At 40.1% G+C, this 21,036-nt stretch overlaps 1 protein-coding gene across 1 annotated transcript in view; it reads right to left on the reverse strand.

Moving 5' to 3' along the window:
- Window positions 1-1,946: 1,946 nt before the first annotated feature.
- Window positions 1,947-21,036, reverse strand: part of MAP3K9 (mitogen-activated protein kinase kinase kinase 9) — a 53,726-nt gene continuing 34,636 nt past the window's right edge. Inside the window, exons 5-10 of the mRNA XM_031065748.1 lie at window positions 19,414-19,654; window positions 18,170-18,292; window positions 17,270-17,423; window positions 14,554-14,666; window positions 13,076-13,891; window positions 1,947-12,736 (exon numbers count right to left, since the gene is read on the reverse strand). Coding sequence (XP_030921608.1) covers window positions 12,255-12,736; window positions 13,076-13,891; window positions 14,554-14,666; window positions 17,270-17,423; window positions 18,170-18,292; window positions 19,414-19,654 — 1,929 coding nt within the window. The 3' untranslated portion in view covers window positions 1,947-12,254. The remainder of the gene's footprint in view (window positions 12,737-13,075; window positions 13,892-14,553; window positions 14,667-17,269; window positions 17,424-18,169; window positions 18,293-19,413; window positions 19,655-21,036) is intronic.

Here is a 21,036-nt window from a genome sequence, read left to right on the forward strand (position 1 = left end):
AAACGCTTGAGTTTTGTTCATCCTTAATTACAATTATTTTCTTTCCCTGCCAAAGCAAACTGCAGTATCCATTGTGCCCAAGCATGAAGACAAAGCTTGTTAATCCTTGTTAAAAGACTCTGATGTTTGTTATTGTCATGTTCACTCCAGATTATTTTCAAGAGCTTAGTCTGTTTGAGCCTGACAGCAATATGCCTAGAAACTTTTCATGTTACATGTAATTAAGCTCTTGTTAAGCCTAGCTTTAGTAGGACATCCTTTCCCTTTAATTCCATGTCAGGACTAAGAATGTCAAAATTTCACTAGAAATAGCAGATTAATCAAATTATATGAGCTGCATGCTAGAGGAAAGCCTGTCCTCTTCTCCCTTAATCTGCATAGCCTTGGAAGTCCACTAGAAGTTTTATCAAGGTAGGCTATGGACTTTCAGAGCACCACTTGCATTTACTATTTCAGCATGTGCCATCTGAATATAATGTAATACATGGTGATTTCCTCACTTGAGCACATTCAGAGCTAAAGGCCACATATGATTTGCACTGTCACAGTAGAACTTGTACACCCAACCCCTGCCTACACATCAAACAATGAAAAACTCAAGTTGCTCAGCCTAAAGCATCTGCTGGTGTGTTTGCTCCGCATGGTGCTGACTCTGCCAGTTTTCATTTAAGACATTCCTTCTCTGCTAGAAGTTAAGATTTCCTTGCTTAGAAAACTGCTATTTTATTTTCCTCTTCTACCCCAGTGCTTTGTGCTCCTGCCATGTTCTGCAGAGGCTGCAGCTGCTGGCAGAAATTGATCTGCCACGATGCATGTAGATTTCTGTTGCTGATGAGGCCAGCTTGAACATTAGGGTAGCCTTGTCATTGTGACAGGTGAGTAAATTCAGCTAGAAAAGCTGAATCTTTTAAGACATAATGCTACTTTGCATTACTCCAGATTTTGGGAGGAGTGAAAAATAGCATGAAAAACAAAATACTGTAAGAGACCTTTTGTTAAAGCAAGTGAAAAAGCATTTAATCTTACATGCTATTATTTCTAACAAACTTAATTGACAGTCTGTTCACTGTCCTCCTAATTTATCACAAAACACAACACTACAGCACTCTGAATGGAATATATGACTAAAGGTAGCCTATCTATGCATTGTTCAGTCTCTGCATCTGTTGGAAGGGTGAAGGATTTCTTGCATGTACCTTCATTAGAAAAAAAAATCTTTTTTCAAAGGAAATTATGAAATTTAAGTGCTTGTAGTACATAGTCCTTCATCAATACAGCTACATTTCTTAAAGCAGAGAAATGTGAAATTATGGTTTTGTGGCAGAGAAAAGCAAAAGTATAATCTAGGATTCAAATACACGACCTAGGAATCAAAACCATGTTGTTCTGGCTTTCACACCAACAGCAGATGAAAACAGCTTGGAAAGATCCTTGTTCATGCACCTTTGTCTCACTGAATGATGTGGCAGGGACAAAGGCACAGCATCACAAGTGAATCTAAACCATCTGTTAAATATCACCATGCACAAAACATGTTACTGCATAAGCTCCATATCCAACCATTTCGCTTCATATTCTAGTTGGGATATTAAATAAAGAGTAAAAAAACCTCAAGCTAACAGAACAAAAATATTAGCCTTAATAAAAATGGTATGCAATTAATTCTTTGGTTCAGAGAAAAGCCAGAAGGGGCTTAGCAGACAAGTACTATGTGCCAAGACCTGCACTAAACTGAGTTGTCACAAAAACATTTCAAAAGCCCTATTGAGAACCCGGAGCTGGACTAGCTGATGAGGACTGAGGTGCCTAGTGAAGAAAAATAAATTTCTTGTTGTACTGGGAAAAATTCTAAAATCCTCATAGCAAGGTAGTGCCACTGTTATTCTAAACACCTGCTTGAAATTATTTGGAGCACAAGCCCAAGAACTCAAGGCCTGAAGACAATCGCTTTTATAACAGTTTTATTCAAGTCTGTGTGCTCTAGTGTTGAGACAAGGCCTAGATCAGCATTACACTGTAATACAATAATTTTAGCCATTGAACCAAGCCTGCTTGGCATCCTTGGTTTACAATTTACAGTACATCCAAAAAAAGCAAAGAGAAAAGAAATCCCAAAATGCCAACAACTTCCATTAGCTCTTTGCTTCACTTAAATATTGTTCTATAACATAAAATAATTTAATACAAAAAGAACTGTAATCCAAATACACATAATACATTGACACAGAACAGAGGAAAGATACAGTAGATTATGCACAAGAGTATTCAGTTGATGTGTTACCTACAGTGAAACAAACTGGACATTAATATAATTTAACTATTTAAGCCCAAGAGGGTCAGAGGCAACAAGTCCAGGTCACAAATAAAGCTTTTTAAAAATGCAATCTTCTTTTCCTCTAAGCTTACTGCTGTACAGAAGTTAAAGGAAGGCTCCAACAAATCACTTAATTTGACAACATTTCATCACACAAACAAGAAAAACTTGGTGGCCTCTGTCATTTTACTCAATTCTGGGGTACACTGTCATTTGGTAATGTAACTGCTTCATTGCAGGTTCTTCAGGCAAAATATACCTTCAGGTGCTACTTCCATAGCAACAGACTTTTGAACACCATAAACGGAAGAGAAGACATACAGAGGTCTCCAAAACCAGACTGAAATACTTCAGCTGTAAGATGAATCCCAGTCCTACAGAGTTTGGAGTTCCTAATGAAGTACCCAACACCCTCTACACAGTGATTTCAACACAAGCAGGAACTATTCCATATCTCAAAGGATCAGACATGGGGGCATGATCTTACACTAGAGAAATCTACTCACCTGGTTATTCAGATTCACAACACTGTACCTAGGAAAGTCAGGTCACCAATTTTTGCATCTGGCTTGAAATAGAAGCAGGAGCAGATCCACAATTAATAAGGCAAAAGAAAGAAGTAGCTTATAAAAAGAAGGAGGAAATACATTCTCTGGCTGAGAAATTCTTGGACTTTCAAAGCCACAGAAGAGACATTGTTAAAAGCACAGGTATTTTCCCTGATTTTTCCACCACTGTTGCCTGCTCACTCCATATAAGCCTCTCAACTTAAGTCAGGCAAAATATCTCAGATATTTCCAGCTTGTCCTGAATTTATGACAAAGAAATCAAATATAGCAGCACAGTGTGCTGGGCCAACAGCTGATAGACAAGAATCCTAGAACTCTAGTAAAAGTGGCTGATGTTGATCACCTCTGAGCTTGTCAGGTCTGTCCACCAGCCTGGAGGGATGCATTTGTAAAATGAGAAGAAACACTTGAGAACAGGCCTCAGGTTAAACGGCCATATGCATACACAGCCTCCAGTCACCACTTACTGCCCCTTTACAGCTAGCAATCTGCTAATGCAGAAGTTCTTCACCCCATGTCAGAAAACATTCTCAAAGGTTACCCTGGTTATGGTTAGAAGTAGCAGTCAAATAGACATGGCATGCGAAGCCATGGAAAGGCCACAAGAGTCAGCAATCAAACCAGCATTTAGACCCAGGGGCTTGTTGAGGAACTTGTTCCTCAGGTTAACTGACCTCTTACTCTGACAATCAAGGTAAGAAGCTGGTCCTTCACCATCAGTTTCTACACAACAATCCCCCAATTCAGATTAAAAGAGCTTTGCTCAGCTGGAGTCTTGTGCATTTTGACCCACAAATACATTCCACTGATTTCAGTGATATTTAAGTATGTGATGAAGAGCTTTCTGAATTGAGGCCTCTTCCCTTTTAACTTGAAAATTACCCTAAATACAAACTTTTATTACTAGCTGCTCTTGGGTTTGTGCGGTATCTTCTTGTAACTGCCAAACATGATGGGCACTGGTGCCCGTGGACTTTACATGAATCTAGGTAAATTCTGCAGCTCAAACCAAACCATCCCCCAGAGAGATCTATGTTGCAAAACAATGGATCCTACTCTCTGCCAAGAGCACTGGCCAAATTCAACGAGTTCAGCTGGCAAGCACTCCTGAATATTCTTTCTTTTTTACCTATTATTTTTTCCTGTGGCTATATTCTTTACAGTCTGGATATTATAGTTGTCAAGATAACCTTGAAAATAGAGCAATGGCAGAACTGATGGAGTAACAACTGCTTGAAAAGCAGTGTGAAAAGTCAGATCAGAGATACTAGCTGCTCTGCTCAGATACAAATGCTAAGCCTGTTGACATTGTAAGAGCTACTCACTAAAGCATGCAAGACAGAAGAATTAGCCTACTGTGAGGATCTGGGCAATAAGTTGAGGATGACAACTGATTTTGTGACATTGACCAAGCCTGGAAGAAAACAAATTACCCCAGCTGAGAAGTGGCCACATTCACAAATTCCAGCAGAATTCAAGGAAGAAGCTCTGTTCACCTCCAGATATAGTCAGATTCAAGGCGTGCAACTAAGCTATGCCAAACAGTAATCAGAGACCAGGTTTGTTCTGTAACTTAACTGCTGCTAGAGGCATTCTTATTAATGAAGCTTGGAACAACACCAGCATGTCCTCCTGCACCATTATAACCTCTCCAGCTAAGATCACAAGACACAAAAGATCAGGACATGGCTAGAGACATGTTTCTTCTCTCTCAGACCTAAATGCCTCTCCAAGAGAAGGCCAGTTTTATCCAACCTCAACATCTGTTCTTGAGAAAATGCTGAATTGAAACAATCAAGGCAGAATGGGAGATAGTGTTAATCAGTCTGAAATAGCATATATAAAATTAATTATTCTTGTCTTAATATTGAGGTTTCAGCCACATTGAACACAATGTAGATTCTCACTAGCTATCCTGGTAACTTAAACTTTTAACATGGACAAGATCTGATAGATGTATTTCTGATTAATTAAGGCTCTCCCCCCTGCCACCCTCCATGGTTATTTTTCAAATTGCTTATTTTAAGCAAATACTACTTTGGCATTGCTCCTGCAGATTTGTTCTAAGCTCCCTTTTCCTAGCTGTGCATCCATCTGACCCATCAGCAACAGACCTAACAGCAGCCCAGTTCAAGCTGGGTTAAAAAATCCACCATAATGCACACTAAAATGTGTCATAGTTCCTTAATATTAGTTCTATTGGGCTTCCTGCACATTATTAGCATTCAGATACAGTAAGGACTGTATTAGGAGCTGATACACTAGGAAAACAATACTGCAAATACAAGAAAACAATCAGGATCGTGCACAGCTCCACTTTAAGAGCACATTAAATTATTTAAAAAAAAAAACTGTTTTGAAAAAAGAGACTATAATTTCTAAAAGCAGTAGTGACCAATATGAAATCTCCACCTTTCTGACTGTGGACAATCAACTCTTCCACAAGTTAGAAACCATCAAGAAAAATGCCCCACTTTGTCCTTTATTGTTTATTTTGGAGACATAAATATCTAAAGCAAGTATAATCTTAACTTGATAGCTGGTTTTACTTTTGCATCAGGAATTTGCATGTCAAAGAGCCAAATACAAGTTTGCCTCTGCCTTCCCATCTCATTGCAACCTTAACTGCATACTTAGAGCAATTCTTACCAAAACTTAGACTTTCTGCCCATTCTATTTCTACAGATGAGGTAGTTCAGGGTAAAACAAAAACCAACCAGAAACTGGGTAAATTGGACAGGGCTTTGAGTAACCTGGAAAGCATCCCTGTCCATGGCAGGGGGACTGGAACTAGATGACATTTAAGGTGCCTTCCAACCCAAATCATTCTATCAAATTAAGTAACTGTACTTTCCTCAAATTCTTCTTTAGGATCCAATCTAACTATGATGCCAACAGTTTACCAAGTAGTTAGTATTCCTCTGTCCTCTAACTTACATTAAGAAGGATAATTTCACTGTGTTATTTCCTGCCAACTTCCACTTCCCTCAGTTGTATCTTATGCTTGTAGTGTGGAAATCTTTTAGGTCAAAGCACATCTGAAATGTGTATGGTTTTCTGCCTCACACTTGTTACTAAGGCAACAAGAATAAATAACCAACAAAGATGGGACAGGGCCAAAACTCCAATGCAGAAATAGGGAGAGGCAGTGATAGCACATGGCTCAACACAGGAGGGTAAATGGGATGACACAAAAGGTTTCTAGTGATGGTATTTGGCCTGAAAGTACTGAAAGCTACAACTAGGAGGTCCCTCCAAGAAACCAACCCAGGCTCCAGCAAGGAGATATGTGAGATGGAAGGCACCTTGGCATACAAGGATGCACCTAACACATATATATATATAATTGAGAGGCTTAAAAACCAAACCCAAAAGAAATAATTTCCCCAAACAGAAAACTAACAAAGAAAACCACAGAGCTCAAGAAGCCATTCTCAGTAGGAAAATTATGTTCCTGATTAGAAAAAGGAAGATTTTTCACTATGTACAAAAGGAGCTAAAATGTATTTCTCGCATACAAGCGTTAAGGAAGCGCTGAAGAATTTCCAGTTGCAAAAAATAGGAGGTCCTTGTTAGAAAGGAACAATAATAATTCCAGTATCTACATCAGACCCACTACCCAGTCACCAGTGGCAAGCTACTTGTTAATCAAGCACACGCTTCCTAGCCTGGGCGTGACTACTTCCAACATAAAAAAAAAAGTTTATGTAGGTAATTTCAGAAGTTGTGTTCATCTCTGACCAGTGGCAAAACTGTTTAAAAAAGCCAAGCATGGGAAAAACCAAAAGCAAATGCACATTTTAACTGCAGCATGACTTTCTACTAATGCATTCAACAGAAGGAGCACCAGAATAAGCCACAGATTCATGTCCATAATGCCTAATGAAACTGTGAAAGTGAGATTAACAATAATAAGTTCTTCTTAAGACTATATTGATTGTTAAACACCAAAAAAAGACAAAAAAATAAAATTTAAACCAAAACCTGGATTGAAAACAAGAAGGGAAAAAAAGCAGATTTGGTTAAAGATCCTTTCTGTCCAGCTAGCTACCATATTAGCTGACTGTGCAAACCACTGTATTCTACTATTAAAATAGTTAAATTAAGAAAAAACATAAGAAGGCATTTTTTCCTATAGATACCTTAATTATATCATCAACCAAAGATTCATAAAGTCTGAAAGTTATGCTCTTTAACAGTGTATTTTGGTTCTTGTATTTGCTGTACTTATTGCGTGTTTGCAAATATGTTTTAACACATCTATCCCCTCACTTTTAATGTCCAGTTTTACCCAAATTGTAGTCTTAAATAAGTTCTAAACATGGAAGCTAAGAAACTGCTGTTCAGGGACAGGGTAAGGATCAGAAATCTTTTCAAACGTAAATGTCCTTTTTCATACAAAAAAAACCCCAAAAAACCAAACCAAAACAAAACAACAAAACAAAAACCAACAAAAAAACCAACAAAACCAAACCAAACAAGCCAAAAGGAGAACTTAAATCACACTGCAAGATATAACTCTTCTTATTCATAGGGTTGGTAAGAGCTCTTGAGAGTATCTCCAAAGTACATGTAAAAGGTTAGAAAGCAAGAAACATTTCAAAAAAACAAAAAGAAACAAACCTATTTACATTAGCTTAAAATTACTTGTAAAAATAATGGGCTATCACTGAATTTTGGGATGTAGGAGAAGGTTTGATTCCATACATCCGATGAGACTCTAGGTCCCATATTCATCCCACAGAGATGAATTAGGTTTCAAATAAAAATTAATCTCAAGATAGAAAGGCGACTCAAGGTCGGAGGTTTCCTACATGTTTTATTGAACAAAACACTCCAAAGGCAAAGACCTTTCTTTACTTGACCATTACTGCCTCACCTTCAACAGGATGAGAGGTATCCAGTTTTGTGACACATTGCAGTTACATCTCTATGCAGTATTGTCCACAATGTCTCAAGATAACAGCATGCTATGAAGAGGAAGGCAACTACTCCCATTCCTAGAGGTACAGAAAAATATTTCATCATAAAACCATGCCAAACCAGAACAGGTCTTTCCCCATCAATAACAAAAATTCACTTTAAAAATACTCATTTTGTTAGAGAACTAGTACAAAAAGAGTATTTTCACCAAGGTTCCCTGCCCCATACTGAGTATCAACGCATTACAATAATAAACTGGAGGGAAAATATGTATAAAAGGTTACATTTGCACCCCTGAAAATGATTGAGAGGAGATTAAGACCTACTTGCTGGTAAAACAGACCACTGTGCAGTCTGTAAGAAGCAACAGTATTAGAAAAGAATCCGTAACTATTTAATCACCTTAGTTTTGACACAAAAGCTTTTTTCTCTCTACTTGTCCCACATTCAATTTCTATGAAACCAGTAGCAATTTACCAAAAAATTTGTCCTTTTTTGCAGTGGTTGCTATGTCTGTGCCTTCCCCCCAGTATCCATATTATATTCCAATTACAGGAAAACTAAACAGGCTACAAGGATAGCTTACTTTGAAGGCCTGACAAACTTCTTTCTATTTAATTTCCTAAATCAGCGCATCAATTACATAAATTAATGATACACATTGCCAGCTGACTAAACAAAAATACAAATATATTTCCAAACCACAAACATTTCTCTCAGCTACAATCTCATTGTTACTGTCAGCTAAAAAACTGCCACTTCCTCTTTGTAAGGCTTGTATTCAAATGTATTTTTCTCCATTCTTTTGTCATTGTTTTAGACTGCTCAGTGACTTTCATGTTTTCTTTTTCTCATTTTCTCAGACAAAACAAAAGGGCAACTTATTCAGACATTTAGGAAACAATACATTTGTTATAATTTTTTTAAAGTAAGATTTTCACCATCTTCCTTGAGAATACTACTATAAAGGTAGGCCAATGACCAATATTCTGAGATTTTTGTTTCCCTGACAAATGGAAATACTAGCAACCAGTAGGAAAAAACAGATTTCTGAGCTGATGGGCTCATACCTTCTCACTGTCTAGCGGAATAGAGTCAACCCCTGCTTTGGAGATTTGGAGCACCTCAGCTCCCACAACTGGGAAGAAAAAACCCCAACAGACTAAGAAAGCAGAGAATTCAAGCCAGGAGGGGACAGATGGAAATAGAGAGAGGTTTTGACCTAGCTTAAACATGCACAGAGCCTCTGGGCCTTAGGACACTGGCTGCAAAAGCTTTTGGAGTGCATAAGATAAAATACCTGACAAGTCTTGAGAGCCCCCTCTCTGCCTGCCTGAGAATACCCCACCACCTAGTGAAGTCAGCAGCCTTGTTTTCACAACTGACTCCTCTTGCCTGATGCCTCAGGTTGGCCACTGGAAGACAGTTACAGGTGGATGCTCAAATACTTCCTCAGGTTAATTCACACGCTAGATTCAAGGACAATAATTGCATCAAAGAAAGGTTAAAAACAACCCCAAATGAAAACCACAAAACAAACACATACCAACCAGTACGCTTCTAGCTAGTCTGTCTGGCAGCTTTGTAATAAGAGTATCTAGTTTGGTAACCCTGACCTGGATCCTTGACTCTTGTCATCCATCCTACCAAGTTTTTTGATGTAGCAATGTCCACTTGGCAGTAGGAAAGATACTCTTTGGAGCAAAGTACTTCTTAAAGTTCAGCTACATGTCACCTTCACCAAGTGATTATATAAAAGGGGGAGAGGGGCAACAGGGGCAATTCTTCATCCTCAACTTTCCTAAGTAGAAGAGGTGCCTGAACAACTTGCCTTTATGTTTGTCTTTCCTGGGAACTTGACAGAAACCTTAAAAGTTCATTTGGTGAAATCAACTGGCCAGATATCACAGTGTTTAGCAGTCTGAGTTGTATCCGTTATATAGTGTGATCTAGAAAGGTGTCCTCCCATTTCATGCAAGTAAATGGATTTGAAAGATTTCTGTTCAAATGGGGGGGGATGCCTTTGCAGAGCAGATGATACTCCCTATGACATTTATAATGATACCTTTTGGATAGAAAACATAACATTTCAGAACAGCTGATCCAGTTTTGTTCCAGATGTTTTAAAATTAAAAGGAAGACTATGAAAAATAAATTATTTTCATGTCCTTCTTTCAAATCCCTCTGACACAGCCTCTTACTGAGATTGCAGTAAGGTTGATTTATAGCACAATCAAAATTAGCAATCTGTTGGATGAGTTTTGCCTTTTTGCTAGTGTCTGGGTCACAAACTGAGTTTTCAGAAATGGAAAGCAAAAGGATGCTTAAGAAATCAATAATGCCAAAGGTCTAAATTTAACAAAATAGTCAGAAATGTTTTATTTAAGTATCTGAATCCCATCTTGCCTTATCATAATACCTTGTTTAAACAGTCAACAGTCTCTCCAGCTTCAACATCTAGTGTAGCACCATTAAGGCTAGCTCTGGAGCATTTAATAGGCAGCAGAAAGTAATCCTGCCATTAAGCATTTTTCATGGAATGTGATAAACAAGAAATATGTGATCTTTCAAAACAAAACATACTGTAATTCCGAGAAAAAAAAGGTGCTCTTGACCAATGGGAACATGCTGGTTTCAGTCCTCACACAGAACTAAAAAGCCTTACATACAGTTCTTCCGCAAACATGCTGGTTTTTAATATCAGGTTACAAACATCTAAACACACAAGTTCACTGTGCTGATAGCTGCAGGGATTATTCCGCTCTCCTGCCTTCACAGCAGGACTGGACTGCCCCAACAGGCTGAGCACTGCACTGGCAGCACTGTCAAATGACTTCTTTGCAACCAAATATCAGTGGATTAGCAAAACAAGCACAGATCTGTACAAAACCAGTGAACAGACATGCTGTACCCTGCAATAAAGCAGACTACCCTATTACACTCACATAAAGGCCACATCCCTTATATATAATGCCAATTTGGGGAAGATTGAAGCTCTCATTACAGCCAGTAAGACATACCTGCAGTGGCACAGACACACTTTAAGTCTTTGTACAGAAAACTCTGAGCACAGGCACACCCTATTTGTGTCACTTCCTCCTTCCAGACAGGGGTCTGTTCTTGCTCCAGATCTAGGAGTGGTTTACATATCTGAACAAGAATAAAGTTCTACATATCTATAGTGCCTTTCACTCAAAGATCTCAAAGGACTTTATACCTATTATATATGTCCCAACCCCTCCCCCTGTGAGGTAGGTATTATTCCTATTATTTACAGATGGGGAAATTCAGGCACAGAGGTTACATTATTTGCCCAGGGTCACACAGTGAGTCAGTGACAAAATAAAACAGAATCCAGATGTTCTGATTCCTGTTTGCACAATCCAACTACTAAGAAGCTTCATTTTCAAAACAGCCTTAAACAAGTACCAGTGTGCATAAGAACAGTCTTGGGTTTCATGGGTCACTCCTGAAAGGTGTAAGAAAGGAGAAAAAAATAGAAAGAAAAACATTTGGAAACACATAACTTACTTCCTTCTGCAAGCCAGCACATCTTTAAAGAAAACTTCTGCTAACTCCCCTCCCAAAGCTGAGGCAACTTGACTATGAGCCTGAGAAATAGGGTGGGAAGAAAAGAGACTGATGGAACGAAAATCTGGAAAAAAAAAAACCAAGCTAAACAGCTATACTATAACCCTTCATCTTGAAAGTACAGGGTCATAAAATAAATAGGGCTGAGAGGGACCTCAGGAGTTCACTGGAGTTCATCCAACCTACCCTGAAGCCAGGATCAACTACACCTACTTGTTTCCAACAGTCTGGTTCACCTGCTCTCAAAGACCTCCACCAGTGGAGACGCCATGCCCTTCTCCTGCCATCTGTTCCACCTTACACTATTGCATGAGCAAAAGAGGACAAACAAGTCTTAAGATAGCTACTTCTGCTATTTCAGTGGGGGTATGATAATTCCCAGGCCTGTCTAATGGTCTGAATGTATTTCAGAGAGGGTAGTCTCCAGATATTTGTTTCTGTTCTGGATTCCTTGGGAAAACATCAAACACTGATATCTCTTGTAGTGTAATATTTGACTATTATTTGAAAACACTGATTAATACCAGGATACCAATATACTTACTGCCAAGTGCCAAATCCTACAAGGTCAGTTTGATAGACTTTGATATGATAACTTTAGCTCATTGCAGATTCAAACTGCAATAAGAGGGCAGGGAAGACTACAGGAAAACCCCACAGCAAAAGTCAGCAGCTCAGAATTGCCAAGTTTCACCCAAATGCAGACAAAAATCAGGCAGCTGACAACACATCTTCAGCAGAGGCAGCACCATATGATCTCTGTAGCATCCCTCCATCTCATCTGTTTTCAAAGTGCATTCTCAGTGCAAAAAGTAGGATTGAATTTAGAGGGGCTCACTGCCCCCAGTGGTTTCATATTAAGACCAGAATTCTTGCTTGAGTTCATATGCTGCAGCTTTGTGTGTGTTAAGTTCACTTCTGCATAGCGGAATGGTGCTGTCCTGGCTCTGCCCCTCAGCATCCATGTCCAACAGTGTCCGCTCCTCTGCAGGAGGACCCACCTGGAAAGGAAGCAGTGCAGGCAGTCCAGGTCTCTCTTCTACAGTGCTGCTGCTACTAGCAAAACAAGAGTCCAGATTGCTTGGAGTATCAGTACTTGAACTGTTGGCAGAAGATTCACCCTTGGCATTGCTGGGTGACACAAACCACCAGGGATCGAGCCGCTGCCGACTGGCTGCAGGACGTGGCCGGGGTAGGAACTCCAGTGTCTTGGGTCTTTCCAGTGTGGGATCCTGCTGTGCATTCCATCGTCTCGGGGTTGGAGGAAAAACAAGGTTGGGGTCTGGCAGGCGAGGGACCTCACTGGGATCTCTGCTTGGACTAGGTGTTTTTAATACACCTATCCAAAACAATGTAAGAGAAGAGGGAAGAACATGTTAGCTGTCACTGCTAAGTGGTTCCTACAGATCTTAGTTTATTGTATATACAGTGGAAAAACATATTCAAAGCAGAAAGTCTTCATTCAGAATCTACAAACACTGTATGTTCAAGATTATGGCAGTCTGAAGATGCTGGAACCAAAACCATTGCCACGTTATTCTGTTAGCTACTTGCGTAAAGATAGCCTCCACAAGCAATTGTTGTGGGCTGGTCATCTCAACAAATGCATAAGCAACAAGTAATTACACTGCTTCTGTCTTTACTCTGAAGAGGAAAAGGAAGATGGCTGAAAACCTACCTGCTCCCAGTGCTCCAGTTAAACAGCTACTGGAAGGGCATCCACTGGTTGGGCACCCATTGACAACCAGTCCACCCCCTTTGATGGCTCCATCAGAAGGTGTGCGCCTGTGTCCGCTTTGCTGGGTGTGGGAAGAGACCGTCACGTGTGTGGGAGTCAGGGACTGGTTGGGGTCTTGTTTGAACCTCTCGATCTGGACATTGACCAGTGGGTTTGTAATGGCTGGCAAGGGAGCCTTGACTGTCACTGGGCTGACAGGCATCTCATAAACCACAATCTCATCACTGTCTGAGCGCAGCAAGGACCGGGTGGAATTACATTCGGAAATGGAAGACAGGGAAAGAAGGGTGAGGGATGTGGATGGCTCGCCTAGCAACAACAGGGGATCATCCTTCCTGAAGATCTTCCGGGAAGGTGGACTAGTGCTCCTGCGTGGGCGTCCAGCTCGCTGAAAAATGCTGTCACGCTTCTTCTTCTCTTCCTTGGGCACCTCTGGCTCTTCCTCAATCAGCAGCTGACACTTCCCTGCTTCTAACAGATCAAAACCCAGGCCTGCAGCAGCCAGCACTGCTCCACAGCCAAGCAATGCAACCTCACATCGCTTGTGGTGGGAGCCGCTACGTTTGAGGCTGTTGGTGGGTGTCAGCTGTGGGGTACTGGTAGCAGAGTTTACAGGGGTGGACTCCTCATTGGCATCACTAGAAGGGCCATCCCATTCTTCATTCTTCTGAAATGGGATGCAGAGGTATGACTGATTGTGCACAGGTGAAGGGTGCACTTTGCCCTCTCCATTAAAACATTCACCGTCCTCATCATCTGGAAAGCAAATGAAAATTTACTTTGTATCAATGTAACATTTTCACTGGCAAATTTCATTGTCTCACAAATATACTTCAAAATAAGATTCTCCTCAGAAGATGCAACTGCTCTCCTCACAAACATAATTTATCAACTCCCAAATACAGTCTATTGTTTCCAAAGAAGACAGGCTGAGAGAAGTAACTGGAAACACTATCAAAGTGAAAGAAATCAGTGAAGCATTCATCCACTTGGGATTATTTGCAGAACAGCATTTCAAAGGCAACCTACACCTCAGTAACTTCTAGAGTAAATTTATGTGTTTGTGAGTGAGAAGCAAAAGATAGAAAAATTTTAAGGATTTCTCCTTGCAAGTGTAGGTGTAAGCACACTGCACATGTAAACATCATTATTCAGGAAAGGAGCTGAGAGACAGCATGGAGCTAGAGGAGAATTAACAGAAGTTTGTTAGCTTGACAGAGGGAGAAGCACAAGCAGTGAGGTGAAAAAGAAGAAAATCCAGAAGGAGAAAGTGGATACTCGACAAAGAATAAAAGAAAAACAGATACCAAACAAAATTAAAATATTGCTGTAAGGTACCAGCTGAAGGTCAGGAAAGAGTTCATTGAAATGTGAATGGAAGTGGGGATGAGAGTACCAAGTTCAGGGAATTCCTTTACCAATCTCTGCTAAGCTGGTGAATCCTGGAAAAGCAGGTGCAGTTCTCTGGATCTTCCCAAGATTTGGTGCACTGGATGACCACTGTTTGCATCCTTCCACCAGAGCTTTCAGACTGAAAATAGTAGAAGGATGTGAGAAAATGTACCATGTTCACAACTAGCTTCCATTCTTCCCTCCCTTTATATATTATCTATTGATTTACTTAGGGTATGCTTGTATGCATCTCAATTATATAGATCTGAAGTCCTCCCACAAGCAAGAAATTTTCTGACATTTTTAAAACACTTTAAGAAGAAAAGAAAAAGAAAAAAAAAAAAAGGCTTGTTCCTCATTTATTACACTGTGCCAGAATGGTTAATGAGGATGGGCTTGCAATGCAGTTGAGGACTGCACAGGATACTTCTTAGTTTAGCTCTCCACTTCACCCCAATTTTCCCATGGTTCAGTATTTCGGTTGGCCCTGTTTAATATCTTTATCAGTGATCTGCATGAGGGGATTGAGGGCACCATCAGTCAGTTTACAGTGACACTGAGTTGGGTGCAGTGTTGATGTGCTGGAGGGCAGGAAGCTCTGCAGAGGGTTCTGGACAGGCTGCATTGATGACAAATCAAGGCCCACTGTATAAGGTACAATAAGTCGGTCACAACAACCCCATGCAATGCTACTAAGACCCATCAGTGGGGATGAGTGGCTGGAAAGCTGCCTGGTGGAAAAGGATCTGGGGATGCTGGTCAACAGGCAGTTGAACATGAGCCAGCAGTGTGCCCAGGTAGCCAAGAAAGCCAAAGGCATCCTAGAAGGGAAGTGATTGTTCTCCTGTACTCAGTGCCAGCGGGGGCACACCTCGAATCCTGTGTTCAGTTCTGGGGCCATTACTACAAGAAAGACACTGAGGAGCTGGAGCATGTTCAGAGAAGGGCAACAGAGCTGGGGAAGGGGAAGGTCACTCATATGAAGCACAACTGAGAGAGCTGGGGTTGTTTAACCTGCAGAAAAAGAAGCTGGGGGAGACCTTATCACTGTCTATGACTCCCTGAAAGGAGGGTCTTACCAGGTGAGAGTCAGCCTCCTCCCCCAAGTAACAAGTCATGGGACAAGAGAAATGGCCTCAAGTTGCAACAGGAGAGATTTAGATTAAGTATTAGGAGAAATTTCTTCACTGAAAGGGTGCCCAGACATTGGAATAGGCTGCCCAGGAAAGTGGTGGAATCACCATTCCTGGAAATGTTCAAAAGGTGTGTGGATGTGGCACTTGGGGAGATGGTTTACTGGTGAACAAAGTAGAGGCTAGGTTAATGGTTTGACTCAACTCTAAAGGCCTTTCTCAACCTTAAATATTCAATGAAGTTTTATTGCCTTACCCTGTATAAAATAAGAATTTAAAAAATACTAAGAAATAGCAAGAACTATCTTTTGAGTAACTAATATTTACGGCAACTCTGCTCCCTTTAAAATAAAGTCTGCAGTCTGGCATGATCTTAGCAAAACTCTCATGTTTCAGACACTCTGCAAAATGTGATATCTGTATCAAGTCTCCCTAGAAGAGACTCAGTACTACAGAGCATCTCAGTTGTAGAGAGAACAGGACAGTTTTATGAGAAACCACAGTTTGCATGCAACTCCATTCCAGCTGTCTGTGCCCAAAAACAATCAGTGCTTCAGACTGTACAGTAATGAACAGAAAATGGAAGAGGTCTATTCCGAAAATTCTAAGAACATGATTTGAAGGTAGAAGTGGTTTTTTCCAGCTTCAGTGATCTCCCCCACTTTTACATAATTAATGATTGTAAAGTATGACATCTTTTTTAATTCCTTAGAATGCTATCCCTATCCTTCATCTGTAGAACAGGTTAAGCATAGGCAGCAGTCAAAGAAGCTTCCTCCATATTGTCCTGCCAACATGTCTTGAGTATCTCAGAGAGAGAACATGTTTTAAATAGATCCAGGTCTCCAGGGGGCTACTATACTGATGCACTATGCAAACATAAATTTTTCAGGCATTTCACATCTGACCACACAATAGTAAAGATAAAGATTATACCCAGCTATCTTATTTTCCCTGCTAAAAACATGGCAAGAGTCAAACCATCAATTTATCAGGGGGAAAACACTCAAACATTATTAAAAATTACCAAGCATTCAAGTCTTTTAGAAGGCCAAAATAGCCCTATGTTTAAAGCAGCATTCCAGCAATGGTTCGTTGGAGTCCTGGTATAAATAATTCACACACACAAAGGGGAAAAAAAAAGAAGCCACAGAACAATAAACTATAGAAACAGAGGTACAACCTGTATTTCTGTGAAAATCACTTTCAGGACTGATTCACTCAAAGTACATGTCTTTTCCAAAAGACTAAAGAGAAGATATTTGCTTGGCTTTTTACCAGATATTTTTTATATACTAGCATTTAAGACAACTACAGAAGGCTGAGCCTTAAAACACAGAAGAACTTTTACAGAGAGTTTTGCACAGCTAAGAAGTTCGACAGCTTACAAACACACCTAACAACGTAATACCAGACAGTGAAACACCAGTTCCTAGGCAAATGAACTGAATGCAATTTTGTAAACTGCTCTGAATCTCTAACATGTCTGGCAGAGGAAAGAAGTTGGAATAAGAAAGGCGTTTGCAAGTGGATAGACAAATATCCTGTGAGCCAGCTCACGACCACGTTTAGAACCTAGAAATGAGCCTTCCTCCTGGTCCTCTCTTACCCCTCTTCTCCTGCACCTAGCTCCTTGTGACAAAGTGAGCTTGGTCCCCAAGTGCGCCCCTTTTTCTTCTGGCCTCTCTTCTCTTCTTCCTCTCCTTCCTCCTTTGGAAGGACTGAGCTTCGTCCCCACGTTTTACTGCTTTCAGCAGGTGTCACTTCACAAGTGGAAAGAACAGTGGAAAATGGGAAGGAAAAACAGATACACAAATTAAAATAATTGGTTCCATGGCAACATAAAGAATAAAACATAGACCAGAACAGGAATAGTAACAAAAGTGATTTTCCCATAATTCTGACCATTTATCAATACAAATCTAACAACTAAATGCCAAATTGAGCATTCCCTAATCCTTTCAAGTATAGGTAGCCTCTCCAGCTTTATTCCATCACCAGTTTCTCTTTAGAACCACCAGTTTGAAACTAAACACACAAGTGCTGTGATATCCAATACAAACACTATACCTTAGTTAACATGACTTTCATAATTTTAGGACATGCATGCCTGCCTAATTCTGTGTTATGGGAACATTATTTGCATGAAAAGTGCCCTTGTTCTTATTTCCTTAAAACAGTAACATAATACACTACAGCAATGTTTTACAGATCTACTCTACAAATTAGTATTTTCTAAAATTAACTTGTACACCTAAGGAATATATTTTTAATAGAAACAGCAATATTTCACAAACTTGAGTAAGCATGGTTTTAGCTCCAAAGGCGGTGATACTCCCTCCATCATTAAGACACTCCATTTTTCTCTCCAAATGTATACATGCAAGGCACAAGGCAAACATTTTAGGTGCTTTCTCTAACAGTCCTGCCCTAGATATGGAATCTTGGCATCTTACCACGCTGACAGACTGCACATTTCCCAAATTCAATACTACATTGAGCTCCTTACACTGTATGGCCCTGAGTCTGGGAATAATGGTAGGACTTGCAGGAGGGCTGGAGCAGCTACTGATCAAGCTTTTCCTTTTGTCCATCGTTGGAGAAGCCTGCACAGTGAATTTATGCTGAAAATCTGTTTAGCAGGAAAAAAAAAAGGCAGAAAGACACAGTTAAAATTATCTTTTTTTTAATATAACAAGAAAAGAAATAATAATTTATGGTATGTTTCAAAGAGTGCAACTTATGGGATCTATGTAAAAAAGCTGTATGTACAGCTAATTGCTATTTCCCCGTTATACACAACAAAAATTTAGAACAAAGATGTGTACTCACAGCCCTGAAAATGTATCTTAGTGTATGTGTGAAACACATACACACACAGATGTTTTGTTGAGTGTCATGCCAAATTATATCCCTATATAAACCCTTGTACCTTACCTCTCAGTTTCTTAAGCACCACCAAAAATAGTTGTTTGCAGACCTAAAGAAAGTCATAGGTAACAAACACATTTTATCTTAATTTCTCTTCTAAACAGTCAGTGTCTCCCAGAAAACAAAGAATATAGTGCAAGTCATCATCCCTGATGCAACAATGAGCTCTAGGTGATTTACCAACCCCACACTTTCGGTTTTTTGACAAATTTAAATCTCCATAAAGAATCTGCAGCAGAAATGCTAACATCACCATCTTCACTCTTAAGAGTAACTTTGCCAACACCTTACTAATATTTAACATTTCTTCCAGAAGTTGCTTCTGTGTTAACAGGAGTTCACATATGAACTAGCAATCTAGGCGTTTAGTCTCACAGCTATCAATATATCAGTATTTTGGTAATTTTTAGATTCCTACACCAAAAAAATCCAGTAGATTATAGTTTCTCCAGCTATAGTTTCTGCAGCATTATGTAAAATATCCCCAAGCACGAATGCCCATCATATTCTACATACATCCTTTAAAAAACTGATTCTTTTGAGTATTAACATGTTAAACTGCAACACCACATTTTTACAATAAGCCATATACAGCCAACAGTTAACAAACATGTTATGTTTCAAATTTACTTCTGGCCTTCATATCGGAACTTTGGGCAATGCTAGCCACAAGAGCATTAAATTTAGTTTATTGATCCCAAAGAGGCATGTTTTTCCTCAAGTAGATCAAATCTTTTCTAGTGCATAAGGGTCAGTAGTAAGGAACTATCAAACCTACAAGTTGCTCCCATTTCACCTGGCACAGCCTACCACATCACCAACCTGAAGGCAAGCTGATATGATTGCCATCCTTTAACTTGAGTCGACTCCTCTTGAACTTCCCCATGCGTTTCTTGACCCGAGGCTTCTCCTGGCACAGCTGGTGGATGATGATGTTGAGCTCCCTTTCCAGGATGTCAATCTCACGTTCTGCCAGCTCCTGTTCCCGCCTTCGTAGCAGCTCCTCATGGTTCTTCTGTTCGACAGCAGCACGAGTCAGCTCTTCTTCCCATGTGCGCAGCTCCTGCAGGGAGACAAGAAAGTAGAAACAAAAGGCTACCTTGCCACCTGTGGGTTAAGACTAACATTACTGGCTCTGAAGGCACAGCTTCAATGGCTTGCACTCACTGGTTAAAGGCTCAGCTGAGAGCCAAAAACAATCCTCGAGGACTTCAATGCTTGCCATTCAAGGCCCCTCACAACAAGTATTAAAATTCAGACATAACCACTTGTGAGGCCACACCTGAAATCCTATGTCAAATTCTAGGCTCCCCTAGATACGGACATACTGGAGAGAGTCCAACGCTTGGGTGGGGTGAAGGGGTATCTTACCAGTGTATAAAAAAACCTGAGGGAAGGGTGAAAAAAAGACAAAGTCAGGCTCTCTTCACTGCCCAATGACAGAACAAGAGGCAAAGGGCACACACTGAAACACAGGGGTCACTCTCTGAATACTTTTTTACTGCATTACTGGGCACTAGCACAGGTTACCCAGAGAGGTTGTGGAGTCTCCCTCCTTGGGGATATTCAAAAGCCATCTCGACATGGTCCTCGTAACGGCACATAAGGCAAACCTTTCGATCTATCCCTTGCTGACAAAACGAATTAACTGAAACTGTCCTTGAAATCCCAAAATCCCACTGCGTTCCTCTCCTCCCACCACAAGGACAAAAGAATTCAGCACTTTGAATAATTCTCTCCAGATGGCCAATTCCAGTGCAGAAGGCAAAAACTGAAGAATTCAAGTTAAACATCAGATAGATAATCAGACAGATTTTAGTTTAGATGTTTTTAATAATGGCATTGTTACCTGGCTCATCACCAGGGAGATTTCAATAAAATCATTTAATATAAAATGATTTCCCCATTGCTAAAGAGGAGTACAGTACCCATCCTGAGGGCAGTGTAGTTGGTGCTGTTTAGCTGTTTGTCTATTCAAGTTTCTGGTTTTCAAAAACTGTTCCAACACAGATACGCCATGGGACAATAGTAACAAGGAAATGCCTATCAGCTAATTTATTCTTCCCAAAAGCAACTAAAATAGGTGAATATAAAGGTTTTAAGTATTCTTGTAGGAGTTGACTTCTTTCCTCTAACCCAAAGTCTTCTTTTCCTTCTCTCTCTGCCTCCCAAACCCAACCTCTGAGCCCAAATCAAGACGGCTGCTTATTATGAGTTTACTTTCAGGCAAGAGACTGTCAACTTACAAATATATAATTATACTAGTGATTTTGGTTCTGCTGTAGTTTTTCTTACCAACAACTAAAGACAGTCTCTGTAAGGACCTTAAGTTAGATGCAACAAGCTGTGCTTTCTGCAAGCATGCTTGAAGAAAACTTCAGTTTTTTCACATCTCCTCTTTGAGGCGGACGGTCACCATTCCTGTTATTCCTGCTTGCATTTTTG

Source organism: Geospiza fortis, unplaced genomic scaffold (genome assembly GCF_000277835.1).
Source record: "Geospiza fortis unplaced genomic scaffold, GeoFor_1.0 scaffold54, whole genome shotgun sequence".
Classification (NCBI taxonomy): Eukaryota; Metazoa; Chordata; class Aves; order Passeriformes; family Thraupidae; genus Geospiza; species Geospiza fortis.